At 56.1% G+C, this 17,598-nt stretch overlaps 1 protein-coding gene across 1 annotated transcript; it reads right to left on the minus strand.

Moving 5' to 3' along the window:
- Nucleotides 1-494: 494 nt before the first annotated feature.
- On the minus strand, nucleotides 495-6,265 carry FOXF2 (forkhead box F2). The gene is given in 3 exon segments (XM_056332410.1): nucleotides 495-1,352; nucleotides 5,253-5,656; nucleotides 5,658-6,265. Coding segments are annotated over 3 exon segments (1,179 nt in total). The 3' UTR covers nucleotides 495-1,185.
- Between the last annotated feature and the right edge of the window lie 11,333 nt (nucleotides 6,266-17,598).

A 17,598-nucleotide genomic window follows, 5' to 3' on the forward strand; every position in this document is an offset into this window, starting at 1 on the left:
CGCACCTGACAAAGCCCCCTCGAGGCACAGAGGGACCCCGACGGGGCTGCGTGGGCAAGCGGGACGGGGACACCCGGACTGAGCCCTGAACAGCGGGGAGGGCGGTTGGGGCCGGGGGACCCCTCGAAGAGAGGAGGGGGCAGCCCGGCCTCTGCTGCTTTGGTGTCCGGTTGTTTCAAAGCCTGCCCAGAACGGGGGGCACAGCAGGGTGGGAGGTGGGTGAGGGCGGGAAGTGCAGCCCAGAGACCACGGCACTGGCCCCCTCGGGTCAGCCGCTCGCTCCCCCAGCAGCTGGAGGATTTGGGGTTGCAGCTTTAACGATCTCGGTTGCTGGGGTGGAAGAGTTTTCTCAGGACACGAGGGAAAAGAAGTGCCTGTCCAGTACATCGTCGTTTATATACATTTTATTGAAAAAAAAATTTGTACATCAAAATATTTTGGCAAACTGTAAAAAGTATACATAAGTGCAAATATATTCTCCTTTTAAAGCAATAGTGTGTGAGTATACACGAGATTTATTTAAAATAAATTTTTAAAAAATATTGTGGTAGAAAACAACTTTTGCAAAAATAAAAAACAAAACGTTGTATTGCTGCAATACTGGGAAAAATGGAACTTTTCATAAAGTCTATACACGAAAAGGCTAAACAATACTGTTTTAATAATATCAATCGGTCGGTGCTGAAGTCCATACAAAGTGTCCTTGGTGGGTCTCGGGGAGAGAAAAAAATAAAGAAGTAAATTTCCCGCTAACGCAGCAACGGAAGGGGGAGTCCTCACAGGTGCTGAGCTGGGAGATTTATTTTTCCTATTCAAAGACACTTTCTCGTATAATCGAATACATCGAATTGTTCCCTTTCCCAAAGCTCGATTCTTTAGGAGATCACAGAAAGCCGGTTTATGATTAAGGTGGTCAGACTTGGCATAAGGACACTTACATCTCACCTAACCCAACACATCCCACTAGGCATTTTTCTTTTAGGAAGAGCTTTGGAGCATTATATCGGCTGTACGTGTCCTTCAAGGGATGGAGGGACTGACAACACTGCTTCCTTAGGTAATTTTGCTAAGTGACTCGTGTACTATCAATGCTATCAGAGTGCACATTATATTTAATCTGCGTGGGTCCGTCTATACCTCGGCTCTGTTCCATGCCACCTGATTGTCTCTGTTGGGGCGCTGCCTTCACATCACGCAGGGCTTGATGTCTTGACAGACGCTTTGATGGTGGTGATGGTGATAGTAAGATCCACTAGCGGACGGGTGAAACGACGAAATGCCATTAAAATTGAGGACAAAATCTTTCCTGTCACACACCGGGGAGGGGTGATGCTGGTAGCGAGGCAATCCCACTGCAAAAGGAAATAACAAGAGCTGCTCAGCGGTCGGGTAGCGCTGCTCGGGCGGAGCAGCCCCCTTCCCCCTCACCCGCGGGGGGGAGAGGCTGCCTGCCGGTTCTGCTCCCTTCCCTCCTGTGTGGGCTCCCCTCGCAAGGTCTGAGACCCCTCTCCGGCTTTCCCGGCAGAGAACCGGGCGCTCCCCCGGGGCAAAGCCTGCCCAGCTTGTAGGGCAGGAGGAGCGGCGGGTCCCACCGCCCCGGGTGAGGAGGGGAGGTGGATCCCCCGGAGCCCCCCACCACCCGTGTGGGTGGGCTCGAGGTTGCAGCCGTGCTTGTACGAGCCCCTGTGCCTGCTCTGCGGGGAGGTGACAAACTGCACAGCCGGGGGGCACACGGGCTGCGGAGAGGAAGCCGTGCGGAGGCGGCTGCCCAGGGACACATGCCCGGCTGCATCCCGGGCACAGTGTATCTCAGAGCATCCCTCCCGTGCGGGCACACCCGCACTGCCTGCTGCCTTCCCCGCTGCCTGCCCCGCTGATCAGCGGGTGCGGTAGCTCAGCTCTGCGTGCGGGGTAGCTGAGGGAGTGTGGGTGTGCTAGAAGACGATGCCACTTGCGTGTTTTTCTGGATGCGCTGCAGCCATTTGAACCCGATTCCCCATCTTGGCTCCCTCTTCCCCCATTCCTGCGAGGTTTTTGCTTTTTTTGCCTTTGACTTGAATGGCTGCAGGTTGAATTCCAGTCACGATCCGTTTGTGTGTGGATACTGTATTTATTTATGTGTGCATGTGTGTATGAGCGTGCACGCCTATTCGCATGTGTGTTTTCATAAACGTTAGACACAGACCGAGGACACCCTACCGTTTATCAACCGCAAGTGAAGTACATCCATGGCACCGACACATAAACGACCTTGCAAATTCCCATTTCCATTTCCCACAGCCTAAGGCAGCCTTTCAGGGGACAAAGTCCCAGGGCCTCGTGGGAGATTCACCCCACCCCACCCCCACCCCCCGCCGCAGCCCGAGCCGTAAGGCCGAGCTGGGATCTTTAATCTGGCAGGGTTCCTACTGGATCTGGCGGCGAGGGGAGCATTGCCTAAGCAAGGCCCGCAGGGCAGAGCCAGAGAGGGATTTGGTTTGGCGTGTGGATGTCAAACTCGGCTAGCGGGATCCTGTCAAATCTGACCGAGGGTCAAGGGGGAGGGAAAAAAAAAAAAAAAGAAGACAGAAAGAAGGGGTGGGGGGATAGGGAAAACAGCGAAAGAAAGAGAAGGAGAGTGAGACAAAGGAAGAAAAAAAAAAGAGAGAAAAAAAAAAGGAAGAAAAAAAATAAGGAAATATCCCCCGTTTTCCCGGGGACGGCGGAGCCGAGCCTGGCGGCGGCGGCCGACGGGGCTGCGCAGGCGGCAGGCACAGCCCGTCTCCTCCGGCACTGTCCCCTCCTTCACCCCGCAGAGCTCACTTTATAAAAGTGATTATTTCTCTGGATTTCCTCGGCTTTCTAATAACCCTGCTGGTATGCTCACCATAAACCGGGGCACTTTATTACAATCCTGATTCAATCATTTAGCAGGATTTAATAGTGTGCGAAAAAAATCCACTCCCCCCCACCCCCCAGCTTCAAAATCCTTTTAGCAGAACCAAGCCTCCTGTTTCCAATTTTTCCCTCGCTTATTCTTGGGTCTGACGCAAATTGAAGGCTTTAAGTCTGCCCTGTCGCTGTCATGAGTGGAGGATTATTGACCGATCGACAGCGATTGCCACCGAATTTGCTTTGCATTTAACTAAGAAAGGGAAAGGCGAAATTCACTTGCTACCGCTTTTGTGGGGAGAGGTGGAGAAAAATTATTGCTGGTAACAATTGCGAATGAAGGAGCTCGGATCGTTTTTCCCCATCTCCTTTCACTCTACTAAAACGTTTGCGCCGCAGAGATTTTACGTTGCACACACAAATGAGGACTGGATCCACGCAAAAAAAAAACATTAAGAGGGTTAATTTTTCTTTTTTTTTTTTAAATCAAGGAATGGGGATGGCTTCCACTAAAGTCCTGGGCCCAGAGCCTGAAGCTCTAGAAAATAAGCGGAGAAACGCCGTTTTGCAGAGTGGTGGCGTTAAATCTGAGCTGCTGGTAGCGGACGCCCGTCGTCGGCAGTAAGAAAGCGTCCGTCGGTCCGTCTGCCTGTGTATCCGTCCATGGACAGAAACAATTCGGATTTAAACCGCCTTAGCCTCGGAAACCGTAGTGGAGGCTTCGGGGGGACCAGAACCCTTGCTCGCTCTCCCTCTGCCTTTTGTTTTGAAGAGCTGTTCTTGGGCTGCTTCGCAATGAAAATTTCTCTTCCAGGAATCGCCTTTCCCACCTCGGGTGGCTGGTAGGAGGAGGGGGCAGCTGCCTCCAGCCCCGCTCCCCAGGCCAGTCCCACTCCCACGCCACGCGTGGCCCCCTGGGCCCTACGAAGTAGCTCGCAGGAGTAAAAGGAGTAAAAGAAGCAGAGAGGAAAAAAAATCGGAAAGAAAGGAAAAGAAAAGAAGTTTAAAAATAATGAAACAAAACAAAGCAGAAAATCCTAACGGTAAAGGTACGTATTTCGGCCGGGAGATGCCCTTGCAAACCCGCCGGCCTCTCACCCCAGCTCCCAAAACCACGTGGAAGGACGACCTGAATCTCCGAAAAGTGGTTTAAATATCAGTAGCAGAGCCCCGTGGGCACGGAGGAGCCCAGCTGGGGACGCACCGCGTCCCCGCACCCCTCTGCGCCGAAACGCCGGTAAGGCGGTGACCCGCTCTGCAGCCGCCTCTCCCCAGGAGCCACTCCGGGACTATTTAAGGGGTTGAGTTGTTTTGGTTTGGTTTTTGGTTTTGGTTGTTTTTTTTTTTTTTAAGGAGGAAAATTTGCAACCGCTTGCTGTCCCCTGACCCTCAGCGTCCCTGCTGCGGTGATGGTAAAGCGGCTTCCCCGGCGGCCGGGCTGCGGCTCGCCCTGCCCCGCGGAGGCCGGGGCAGGCTGCGGGGCTCGCAAAGGGACAGCAGAGTGATTGACAGGCGCCTAAGGAGGGGGCGGGAGGGGACCCAGAGCTGAGGGTCGCCTGTATTTGTTACTTGTTGAAATTCCCATAAAATTGAACAAGACCCCGCTCTCATAGGGGTTAAGTCAGGCTAAAATCCTCTTCGGTGTGGTCCAGCCCAGACTGTCTTTGTTTGCTTAACCTCCGGGACCCATGTTTAAAAGGGCTATTTGGAAAATTTCCCCGTAAGAGCCCAACATCTTTTACCCATTTTTGTGCTTGGATTTTTCTGAGCAGACATTGTAATCACCGGCCGGGGGGGGGGGGGGGGGGGGGGGGAGGTGGGAGACAGAGACCAGAAAACTCTTGCCCTCCGGTTGCAGAAATACACTGGATCCGCTTTAATCTCTCTCGCATTTTTCAAGATAAGCGAGCGGGTTTTGGCTTTTCGGGTGCTTTTTTTCCCCGCAGGGCTCAGGGGACAGCATTTAACGCCTTTTTTTGATTCCTCCCGCGACGCGGCCGCGGTTTCCCTGGGCGGCGGCGGGGCTCGCCCCGCTCTCGCCACTGCGCACATGTCGCCGGCACCGGGGGCAACGTGCGAACCGGGACGGAGTCGGGACGGAGCCGGGACAGAGCCGAGCCTTCTTCGGAGCGCTCCTTCTTGGCGCTGGGCGAGGAGAAGGGATGCTCGCAGCAGTACCCGCAACCCCCTCCCCAGACAGCCCCCTTTCCCCGAAACAGAGCAGCTCCAGCCCACGCGTATTTTCCTCCCGCTCGCAGACAATGCCCCTCTTTTTCCTGCACCGCGGAGGTCGGGGGTTCCCCGCGCAAAACCCTCGTCGCCGGAGAACCCCCGCCGGCGCCGCGCTCCCCGCCGCCCCCGCCGCCCCTCCGGGCCCCTACCTGAGAGGTCGTCGCGGGGGCTCTGGTGCAGGTAGCCCTGCTCCAGGGAGTAGGAGGGCACGCTCGAGTGGATGCTGGAGGAGGCGGCGTTCGCGGCGGGGAGGCCCTGCTGCTTTATGTAGGGCGAGGCCCCCGAGGCTGTCCAGTGAGCCGAAGGGCTCGTGTAGGGCGAGTGGCACTCGATGGCGCTCGCCATGGCCGGCGAGGAGGGCACGGGGCTGCTGCTGCTGTCGGGGCCGTAGTCCCCGTTGGCAGTCACCGGGCAGCTGGCCATGTAGGTCGAGCCGGGGTTAGGCGACATGTGCGGGACGTGGTGGCCGCCGCTGAGTCCCTCGTAGCCGCTGGCCATGGCGTTGGGCATCATGTCGAGGTTGTAGCCGTTGGAATGGCAGGCGAGGGAGGCGGGGGGGCGCCTGGAAGTCGAAGCCCTGCGGGAGGATGGAGGCGCCGAATCCCAGCCCGTTCATCATGCGGTACATGGGCTTCAGTGCCTGGCATTTCCTCCTGAAGCCGCGGGGCCGCCGTCGGAAGGAGCCCTCCTCGAACATGAACTCGCTGGCCGGGTCGATAGTCCAGTAGTGGCCCTTGCCCGGGCGGCCCAGGCCCTTGGGCAGCTTGATGAAGCACTCGTTGAGGGAGAGGTTGTGGCGCACGGAGTTCTTCCAGCCCTGGTAAGAGCCGCGGAAGAAGGGGAAGCGGGCCTGCAGGAACTGGTAGATCTCGCTGAGGGTCAGGCGCTTGGAGGGCGAGCTCTGGATGGCCATAACGATGAGGGCGATGTAGGAGTAGGGGGGCTTCTCGGGCCTCCGCAGCCCCGAGCTGGCCTTCTTGCTCTTGGAGGACGCCGCCGCCGCCGAGGAGGAGGAGGAGGAGGTGGAGGTGGAGGAAGAGGAGGTGGAGGTCTCCAGGGCGGAGGAGGGCGGCCGGCTCATCTGGAGAGCTCCGGGAGCCGGGCTGCAGGAGCGGAGAGGGACGGGGGGCTCCAGCCGCTGCTGGCCGCTCTCGGTGGTCATCTGGCGGAGGGAGGGGAATGGGGCAGGGTGGGGTGAGGCTGGGAGGGAAGGGGGGGAGCCGGGCGGGGTGGGTACCGGGGCGGGGGGTGCCCCGCAGGGGGAGAGCGGGGGGGGGGGGCGGCGGTGGGAGCTGCTGTCCTCCGGGCACCTCCTCAGCGCGGCGGGCGGCGGCGGGGCGGCGGCAGCGCCCTGCGCATCCCTCCCCGCGGTCCCTTGCGCAATGGCTCCTCTGCTTTCCGCCGGAGCCAGGCACTGGGCGGGATGGACCGGACCGGCCCCGGCCCCGGCCCCCGCCCTCCCCGCGCCGCCCGCGGAGGCTTCGCTCAGCGCCGCTCCGCTTCCTCCTCTGCCCCCCACCTGGGGACCATCCCGCTGCCTAATCCGGCAAGGGGAGGAAGCGCAAGAGCCCCCCCCTCCAATCTCTTCCGCACTGTTATTCTTCTATATATACTTTCTTCCTTGCGTAAAAGGCACAGCGCGACTGCCTATCAGTTCCTTCAATCTTGCTCTCCTTTTTTTTCCCCCTCCCTTTACCCCGCAGACCCCCCTGAATTCGGCCGAAAAATCAGCAGAGAGAGGGAGAGGGGCGGGGGGGAGAGACCACCCCCTTTCCAGCTGGCCTCTGTCCACCCGTCATCTGGGCAGGAGGCGCTGCTGCTGCTGCCGCTGCCGCTGCTGCTGCCGCTGCTGCTGCCGCGGCACCGTCCCCGGCTCGCTCCCGCCGCCAGCCCCGCAGCGCGCAGCGACACCATTTACCGCCTCCCCGGGGCTCCCTCGGCACCGATCCGCCCGCTGCTCCCCGGCACGGCCCCGGGCCAGGGAAGCGGCTGCCAGCCAGGAGCTCCACCGGCGCGCCCCGGGACACATGGACACTGATGCTGCCGGGTGCGGGCGTGGTGCGTGTGAGGGGGTCGCCCGCCCCGCGGACCCCCAGGCAGCAATGTCTTCTGCTCCTCAAACCTGCTAGACCTCCGGTTTTAAAGACTTCTCGCTGCCCTTTGCCACCCCCCACCCCCATATAAAATGAGTTGCAGCAGGGATATACCCCGAGGACCAGGGATGCGCCCTCTCTCCGTTCCCCGGAGACGTCTCCTCGGTGCAAGCGGCGGGTCACGCGTGCTGGCAAACGCCGTTTGCCGGAGGAAACGGGGCGCCGGAGGGGGCAGGGAGGAGAGGGGCCGGCGGGGGCACAGGCCTGCTCCCAGATGATGGAGGAGGCTCCAGGATCAAACTGGAGAGGCGAGGAGGACGGCGGCAGGGCGAGAGGCAGACAGGGATGCTGAACCAAAGGCACGGGGGTGGGAAGGATCGGGCAGAGCAGGACGCGGTGTCAGCGCGTGTGTGTGTGTGTGTGTGTGTGTCCCCGCCTGTCTCCAGCGCAGCTCCGTGCTGAGAGCTCGCTGGTGGGTACGGGCAGGGAGGGGGTGGGGCTGGTCCCAGACAGTGACCTGCAGTTGAGTGGAAGCAGGCTTTTTCCATCAAACTCTGCCTGGATACCACACACAGAGCCCAAGTGTCAGTTTACTGCCCTGAGCCCGGCTCCTTTTCCCTAAGCTCCACAGTAATTAGACAAAGAAAACCTAAATTAACTGAACAGGCGTCGACAGCTTCCTCCAGATCACCACTGCTACATACATGGGAATGTGTCCGAAAATGGCTTGATTGTATCTGAGGATCAGCTAACAAAAACACTACCAAGCCCGGCAATGTTTACTACACATTTTAATAGAAAAAATAATCGTCTGGTGGATAGACAGGGTTTACCTTTCCTGAGACATCGATTTAAATTGTTCCCATCGTAAAAACGAATAATCTATATCTATCCATCTTTTTTTTTCTTTTTTTCTTTTTCTTTTTTCCCTGGAGGGGCGGGGAGGCCGACATGAGATTCCTGATCCCGTTGTAACGACCTATTCGGAATATTTGAAAAAAAATATCTGTGGTTTTATATATAAACACCCTTCCCTGCTCTAGATCGACGAACGAGGGTGCTTTTTCGCCTTCCGCCTGTCTTAATGTCACCTTTGGATGACAAGTCCAAGTAATTTCTGACATCTTTAGGAGGCTGAACGCATTAAATACAAGGGGTGGGACGGGACGTTGCCTAAAAATCATTCTAACCTGCCCCCGTTTCAGACAGTTCGTTTTGATCATTGATACTACTCGAGCGGGAAGAGGCTTTTATTCCCAACAGAGATGTCACGATATAGGAAGGTGTCGTTGCTTTCTCCGCGGTGCGAGACAGGACAGACAATGAAGCAAAGCCGGGCAGGGCAGCCCTGTGGCAGAGAGCCGCATGGTGCTTCAGTCGCGACTTGACACAGCTCCGACAGGAGAACCGGGGGACATTCAGTCAGCCGTCTTCTACCTGTTAGTCATGTCTTCTTCTTCGCAACAGACGCTTGTTTGAAACAGAGCATGAAGAAGTCTCCAAGACACGCTCCTGAGACTTTAAAAGATGGTTTGAAGCGCCTATGATTAAACAGAAGTGCATTTGCTGTTTGGTGGAGATGTTTATTTTGGTTGGTGTATCCATTTCTGAGCTGATCCCAGCTTTGGAGCGCAACTGGTTTGTTTTACCAAAGTATACGGAAATTAAACTTTTTGGCAGATTTGGTTACTCAGATGTTGTTCTATAATCATCATTTTTATTCTAGGAAATCTCTTCATTATTGCGGTTTCAGTTTCATGTTCATAACACAGTCCCCTCTGCTTCGTGGGCTAAGTGAAATAAGTTAGACTAAACCAGTTAAGAAAATGGGAGACAAATATGAAAGATAAATGTTTACGGTTATCTTGGAGTCCTTTAATTCTTTCTTCCCCCCCGCCCCCCCCCCTTTTTTTTTTGTTCTTTTTCTGTTCTTTTCCTCCCTTTTTTAACTGCCTGCTTCAGGCTCTTTCCTCTGAGGTCCTGCAGTTGAGAAGCGTTTTTTCAATTAAAGCCGAGACTGAAACTTAAACAAATCCCTCCAGTATTGTAAAAGTGCGTTTCCTTAAGCCCTGGAGGATTTTCCTCCAACTGTCAGTTTCAGGGTGCCTGGATTTAGATCTAGATCTACACCGGCTGACAGAGATCCCTTTCCGCATGAGGGGCATGCGGGCATTTTAACGAGCCGGAGTTGCGGAGAGCCCGGCCCCGCGGCCCGGGGGGCAACCCGGGGGTGGGGGTGGGGGGGCAGCCCCGCAGCGGCGGAGGGGGCCGAAAGGCCGGGATGGGAAGGGACTCACAGCACTCTTGCTCCGTCCTTTGTGCTGCTCCCGGGACCTCTTGACTTCTCGAAACCTCTGGCAGTAGCCGTGCGATCCTGATGTTTGTTTAGAGAGGTTTTTCCGCTTTCTTTTTTTCGCCCCCCTCTCCCCCCCCCCCCCCCCCCCTTTTTCTTTTTTCTTCTTCTTGGAGTAGGCCGCGAGCAGGCGTGATTTTTTTTATAGACTTCTCCCTGAAGGCTGCCATCAGGACCCTTCTTCCCGGCTTCTGTTGAAGAGTCGGTCTCTCTTTCCCGAGGCAGAGGAAAAGGAGAGATGATCACAGCATCCGAGGGGTTGAGACACCTCCCATCTCAAGGGCAGACAAGGACATTCAGTGCAAACGCAGGGGCCTACCTCTCCTTGCGGGAAAAAACCCAGCCCGACCCCAAAAGCATCATCAGACGCTCCCTGAACAGGACGGGCACCTCTCCCGTAGCACTTTACAGGGGATTACCTGGGGTATTGCCACATGGGTTTGGCTGGCTTCCCGTGAAGATACCTTGGGAAAATTTTCAGCAGTGCCTAGATGTGGGGGGAGTTAAGCCTGGGTCAGGACACCTCCATGAAAGTAGTGACTGTGAATTAGTAGGGCCGCATCTTTCCCTTTCCTCCCTGCTACCAACTCTCCCGTCCACAGCAGCTTTGTTCAGGGCCTGAGGACAGAGAGAAAGACCAGGTGAGAAACAAAGTTTAGGTGAGAAACAAAGTTTGGGCAAGAAGCCAGCCGAGGAGAGGAATCTATTCGCCTTTAGGGAAGTGTTTTCCAGGGGGAAATTTGCCTCAGCAGGTGGGTGAAGAGGTGCCACCCAACCCTCCCACGCTGGACACGCGGGACTGGCTCCCGGGAGCATCCCGCAGGTAACCGGGACTCCGTGGGCACTAAGGGCCGGAGGACCCTGCGGGGGGGAAGTGCGAGCGCTGGACACCGGGGGCGCGGAGACATCCCCACCCCTGGCCCTGGACAGGTTCTACTTTCCCCGGCGTTTTGTCCTTCAACGGGCTGAAAAGAGTTTCTCAGCTTTTAGACTTTCCGGGAGGGCACCTACGTACTAAGAGTTTGTTGCCAATATGACCCCCTCCCAGCTCGCCCGCCCCAAACCTGCGTCCATCCCCTGCATCCCACCCTGTCCTCATCGCTGCACTGGAGCCGTGGCAGGAGGACAACCTGCGTCCTGAGGTGCCCACCCCCCCCCCCCGAGCTCGCTAAGCCAGGGTTAGCAAAGCCGACTTCCACTCAGCCGCGGGGCTCTGCTGGGGGTGCCGAGGGTGCTCTGCCGGCACCCGGCGGGCTGCCCGTCCCGTCCGCCCCTCGGTGCTTTCCCCGCGGTCCCAGGCTGGTGGGACACAGGAGGAAGGGGGTCCCCAGATGTGGGGTAAAGCAGGGGGGCTCCGACTGCTGGAGGAGATCTGGCCGCCCTGCAGGTACCGCGGGTGTCGCAACAGCCCGTCGGAGCCGCGCGGACATCGCGGCGACGGAACCTGCACAAAGACACGCTGCGCGTACAATAATAGAGTCGGTTTTGTAAGTGTCAGCCCCCGAGTACTTCCACCAAGTGTTTGTGTGGGTAGACTTTGCTTTTCCTATGCCAGATGACAATGTTAAAGATTTTATCCCCTCCCAGTTCTGCACAGCTCCAACTGAACTTCCCGGAGCATCAAAATAAACCCCCTACAGCGGTCAGGATATAGGTCACCTCTCTAAAAGGAAACACAACCCTTCCAAAAATATAAAACATCTTTGACGTAAAAAAAAAATACTCTTTTGTCTCCGAGCATCCTCTGTCGGTGTAAATAAAACGTGACAGGCGCGGGGTAAAATAAGAAGCGGGATGTTTCGAGATGAGAGCAGAGGCGAGGGCAGCCGGGCGGCGGCGGCGGGGCAGGCAGCGCCGGGCAGGTGGAGGCTCCGCCGCGCTCCCGGTAAGGAGGCAGCTGCCAGCTGGGGCGCACCACGAGGGGATAATGCGAAAAAGTGTCGGATCCGACCCCCCGCACAACCCGGTCGGGTCTCAGTGTGGCAAAGGTCGCGCAAGAGCCAGCAGCGACGATGCAAAAATATTAGCGACAGCCCTTGCAGGGATTCATCGTGTCTCTGCAAGGCTGTAGGAAAAGCCCCCCCCCAGTCCTGCCCTGCATACCCCGTTGACAGCCGCGAATAAGGGCAAGCACGGTTTGGCCCGAGATCTGAACACACGGTACCTTTTTGACTGGCTTCTCCCCCGCCCAAGTTTACATTCCGATCAAATGAGATTTTTGACTTTACACATTGTCAATAATTTTCATACATGCGCCGACCTTAATTACTTTCCATACCATTTGCAGCAGACAAATAGTTTCAGCGGGGCGAGGGAGCCAGCGGTGCCCCGGGCTTCGGCGGAGGGCTGAGCTTTTCTCGCCGCCGCCCCCCGGGACCACCCTCCCCGAGCCCTCCGGCCCCCGCCGCCCCCAGCCCCAAACTCCCCCGCGGGGCGGCACCTCCTGCGCGCAAAAACCCGCGTGAAAAGCTCGGCAGGACGCCCCCGGAGCCAGACAGCGGGTCTCCCGGGCGGGAAGCGCGGGGGGAGCCGCCGGGGGAGCTGGCTGGGGTGATGGGCGTATCGGTGGCATCGGAGGGTGCGGAGGTTTGTTTTGATTTCGGAGGAAGAGGGGCCCGCAGCGATGCGCGCAGCCAGCAGCCCGGCCCTGCGCGCCCCTCGCCCGCATCGCGGCGGTGCCCGCGGGCTGCGCAGCGGGGCTCGCCCGCAGCCCCGGCCCCGCTGCCGGGCAAGGCACTAATCAGGAGCAGGTTTCCCCGCTCCCTCCTTTCCCTCCCCCCGCCTTCCCTCCCGCCGCAACACCCCCCTCTCCTTTCGTGAGAGGTTTGCATTAATTTTTAAGTAAAGCCCATAAAACATAACGACCCACTCAAAGGTAGGGCCGAGTTACTGAGTGCCGGATTATTACATGATTTACGAACATAGTTTGGAAAAAAGTAATAATCCAAGCTCGCACCTCAGGAGCGAGCCTGCCAAGGCCGGGCACGGCTGCTGCGGCCGCGGCCCTGCCACCTCCCGCCCCGGCGACACGCATGAGGGCTGGTCCGAGGTGGCGGTGGCAGGAAACCGTAACGCCGGCTTTACATCTTTTATGTATGTATGTATTTATTTATTTATTTGTGTGTGTGTGTGCTTTTACAGGCTGTATTTCCCCGCCTGCCCCCCTGCATACACACCTTGTTACACCGGTACCTCCGAAGCTCTGGATCTGCTACGATCCGCCACGGGATCAAAGGGGAAGGCGATGGGGGGAGCGGGGGGGCGGGGATGGTGCCACCGGGGTCCGCCCCCCCCCCCCCCCCAGTTCCCATCACCCTTTCTCTCTTTTCCTCCTCCATCCGGGAGGCTTTTATTGATGAGCTGCCTCCGAGCCCCCGCACGAAACGTCCCTGAAGGGTTTAGACAATTCATCAGCCATCACTTTCGGTATCTGCTTCCTCCCTTTCAAATACAATCCTCGCACACCACGCTCGGGGGGGAGGGGAGCATACTTGAGACCAGAGCAGCTACATAATCAACGTCAAAATGATACCATTGACCTTTCGGAAACACGGAGTCCGGGCCAAAAAACCCTCCACATGATTTACTTTTCCCTTTTTAAAAAATAATAATAATTTTTTTTTAAACTTTCGCTGCCACAGTATATACACCATTATTACTTGCTTTCCCAAATTCAATAGGGCTTTGCGGCATGGCAGATCCATCTCTTCCACCGCAATACAGCCGGGGCGGCGGGGGGGGGGCACAGCAAAAAAGAAAAAGTGCGGTTTCAAAACGATGCCCCTTGCAAGCACCCCCTCGCCACGGGCACGGGAGCGGCTCTCGGAGCCCCAGTGTTCCCGGGCGGGGTGAGGGGGTACCAGGGCCCGCGGGCCCCTCTCCCCTCCCCGCCCCGGGCAGACCCCCGGCCCCGCGGCGGCGGCCCGGCCGTTCCGCTGGGTGGCGCTGGGCTCCGGGGAATGGGGCCGGGCACCGCCTCACCTGCCGGGCGGGGCGGCCCGGGGCCCCACCGCCCCCCGCCCGCCGCCCCCGGTTCACCCCGCTGGGCACGTCCCTCCCATTGTCCCGCAGCTGGTCAGTTCTAAAAATCCATCTTGATCGGGTGGGTTTTCGCCCCCGACTCAGATGCGGTGCTTGAAGGGGAAGGCGGGGGGGGCTCTCCGACCCCGAGGATTTCAAAGGCCCCCTTGTTTGGCTCTCGTGTCATCCTTGCCGATAACGCCAGCCATGCCTGCTTCTTGCCACGAAAATAAATTCCCCGGCTGACAGGCGGAGAGGGGGCCCTGGGAAAGCCCCGGCCCTCCGCCCCGGTCCGCCCCCCCCCCCCCCCCCCCCCCCGGGCCCCTAGGCTGTGTTTAAACACCCCCCACCGCTCCAGAAGCGAAAACTCTCGCCCCGGGATTGTCCCGGGGCAGGGTAATATCCTCGGCCTTAAGACCTGCGATGCCTTTTAAACGCGAGGCTGACATCACCCTTACGTGATGTGTTCGTCTTTATTAAAACTTCGAGGACCGGGTTTTATGTTCGGACCGAGGGGAGGGGAAGGGTGAGCTGTGCTGGGGGGGGCAGGTCACATCGCCCTGTGGCTGGGCGGTGAACAGGGTCTCTGTCAGCCAGGGGTTCCTTCTGCCACGGCCACGGGGGGAACCCCGGTGCCAGAGAGCCGGGGCAGGGGGTTCCCCCCCCCGCGGCGGTGCGCGCCCCCCGGCGCAGGGCGCTGCTCCCCGGGGTCCCCCCGGTGCAGCCTGGCACCGGCACCGGCTGGAAGGGGAAAAGCTTGCGGCTGCTTGGGTGTGAAAAGCCCTTCGAACGGCACCGGGGAAGGGGCAGAGGAATTGTCCAAACGCACGCAGTCACGCGGGCGGCTTCCTTCTCCTCCTCGGCAAAACCAAACCTCTTTAAAGCGGCGTGTTACTGCAAAGCGACGGCTCTCCTCGAGCGCTAGGTACCGTTACACCCCTTTCCCTTCCTTGTCTTTCAGTCTCCAGAAAACCAGAAATGCATATAAAAATAAAACAGAAGAAAATGGATTTGAGGGAGAATTCTTTCCTTTCCCTTTCCTTTTTCTTTTCCCTTGTCCTTGTTCTTCTCCACGGAAAAAAAAAATCCCATTTTCTTCCCACTCAGAGAACACTGTCCTTTCTCTGCTATTGCACGTGAAGGTGAATGTCTTTCCTAGAGCCACTACACATAGCAGCAGTGTGCTTAACCCCTGTAACAGCTCGCTGCTAGCAGGTGGGCTGCCTTGAACACTGAGACCTGTCCCTGCCCACCACTCACAGCAAAGCTGATGTGAGTGGGCACCGTGGTGGCCCTGCCTGTGGGCTGGGTTTTTAGGCTGCAAGGCAAACGAGGGGTCCCCCAAGGAGGAGTGGAGCCCTGCACAGGCAGGGCACAGTTCCTGGGGTGGGGAGTGATGCTGCGTGGGGGCAACAGTGAGTTCCCAGGGCGTGCAGCAGTGCTAGATGGGGGCTCCTCTCTGCAGGTGTCTCCCTTTATCTGGCTGAGGGTTGCTGATGGATGGGTGATGGAGTGATGATTGACCTTCCTAGAAGCAAAGCAGGCTCTGCATCAGAAGGGAGCTACTGTGGAGTCATACAAGGACAGAAGGCAGGCACCCATAGGCATGCTGCCTGAAGGAACATGTCAGGCTGAGTGACATGGGGAGGTGACCAGCAGACCCCGGGGTGGGAGAATTGCTCTTGTGGCCAGGACCTGGCTCCACCTCCAGCTGACATCCCAGACTGGGCTCTAAAATCCAGTACCATGCATGGAAGACACTGAGATGTCAAACTCTGGGAGCTCACAGCTCTCTGGATCTTATCCCAGCACTTCCCAAGCTGTGTCTAAGGACATACACTATAATCTTGGTGAAGGATTCCTCACCTAGGTGTACATCCAGCTGCTGGGCAATGAGGCTAGGGTGTGCAGCAGGGATCTACAGATGTTCTTGCAGTACAACAGAAAATAGCTGGTGGGGGACATTGCGTGGAGTCTCTGATCTAGTCTGCACATGGAAACACCTCTCTGTCCTGTCTCCTCTTTACCAGAGGCTCTGCATGGGAACCACGGTGTGCACCTTCATGAGGTGGAGGCTTCGTCCCCTGCATTCTGGTAAGACATAAGTAAATTGTCAAAGTCCCATCCAATGGTTAGTCCACAGCTCTTATGGCTAACCATGCATCTGATTGCCTCAACCATTCAGACACAGCAGCTTGGAAGCTCTGAAGATGTCTGAGAGAAAGCAGAAAAAGAAATGAAACAACAGCCATGGAGTGGGTGAGAGGCAGAGACTTCCCTTGGGGAAGGCAGTGCAGCTTTGCTGCTCCACGTGGAAGAGGATACAATGTCCTGTGTGCAGTTATTAAAATCCTGCTGTTATTTGAATTAGGCTTTATTAGGCTTTTCCTTTTCCTACTCCTTCTGTTCTCATGAAAAAGAAAAAAAAACCCCAAACCAACAACAACAAAAAAAGCGCCCGTGGGCCTTAATGGAGAAGGCGCGTATTTGTTTAGCAGAAAACATCACATCTTTTGCCCTCTAAACTGAATCTTTTTACAAACTCACTCTGAGAAATGCCGGACCCAAGAGGATGTGCCCTTTTCTCCAGGCTAGAAGAATGCTAGTGGAGAAACTGATTGGAAGGTTAAGCTGCTGCCAAAGTTGTCCTGCCAGTAACTAATTTATTCTCCAAAGGATAACTTATTCCAACTCGCGAAATCTGCAGTGTGGATCCAAGGGGAAATTTGGCTCAGAGGAGGTAGCACGTTCAAGTCTCTGAGCTTCACGCAGAAATAGGAATCTGTTGCTGGGAGGAGGGAGACATGTCATTGCCTTTAAAAGTTGGAGCACTTGTAGCACTCTGGCCCATTCTTCTCACTGGGACATCTGGATGTAAAAATAACTACTAGTGATATTTTTGCACATTTGGATTATGTCTCAATGGCTGGCTGTCTTCTCAAACTGTCTCTGGCTTTATCCTACAGTTATTTCTTCTCAAAGACTGAACCAAGCCCTGCAAAGTGCCACATTCCCAGCTGAAAGTTAAGAACAACAGGCCTGTTATCAACTACTTAGATCCTAAATGGAAAACCATGGAAGTTTTTATAAATCTTGGTATAGATACATATGCTTACACACACATACAACCTTTACCTGTGTATCTTTATATATTGATACATATAGCATATACATAAAACATTTATATAGACTCACTAGTAAGTGCAGTCCAGGCTGGCTAGCTATGTCTTAAAGGAACTAGTGCCATGTACAATTACTTTTCTTGCCCTAATATTTCATCACCTGAAGCTCGCTCCAGTTCCAGCAGAGCCCCTAACAGCTGTCTTTCCTTCAGTGGCAGTCAAGTTGCATTTGCAGCATCTTGTTGGCTGCTGAGTGATGTCAGGGTGACCAACACGGAAGTGAAAGCTCAGCCAACCCATTTTGAAAATGGTATTTATGCATGAGGTAGGTCTGGTGTAACTGCATTTGTATTGGCAGACTGGATGCATTGGTGATCTCTGCTATAGGTGAAAAGCATGTGACAGGGTATTTTCCATAAAGGTGATTGAGTGATGCCTTTGGTTTACAGGGTTGGAGGAATGTGAGAGAAACTTGCCTGAATTGTGCAGTTGCTCACCTTCCCCCCACATATTGCTGCCTTTTGGGACTTCTAATGCACGTGGTGATGGCACAGAGAAGTCTCAGATTTGAAGGACTTTTGCAATCTTGACATTTGCTATCAATTGCCATCTGAGTGGATCACTAAGCACCCTGAATTGCTGACAAGTTGTCTGCTGCCCCTGGCTAGATCTGGTGAGGAAGCAAGCCCAGCAGCAGAAGGAGGGAGGAGAGATGAAAGACTGAGCAAAGAGTGAACTCACTGAAATAGCTGTTCAGACTAAGGAAAGGTGTGAAGGCTGATGTGACCAAAGCAGCCAAATCTAAAGCTAAACCTCAGCTCTAAACCCAGAGTAATCTTGCTGGGCAGGGTAATAGGGTTATTTCTTATCCCACTGGCCTTGATTTTCCACTCACTTCCACTGTTAT

The sequence above is a fragment of the Falco biarmicus genome, chromosome 3, assembly GCF_023638135.1.
Source record: "Falco biarmicus isolate bFalBia1 chromosome 3, bFalBia1.pri, whole genome shotgun sequence".
Lineage (NCBI taxonomy): Eukaryota > Metazoa > Chordata > Aves > Falconiformes > Falconidae > Falco > Falco biarmicus.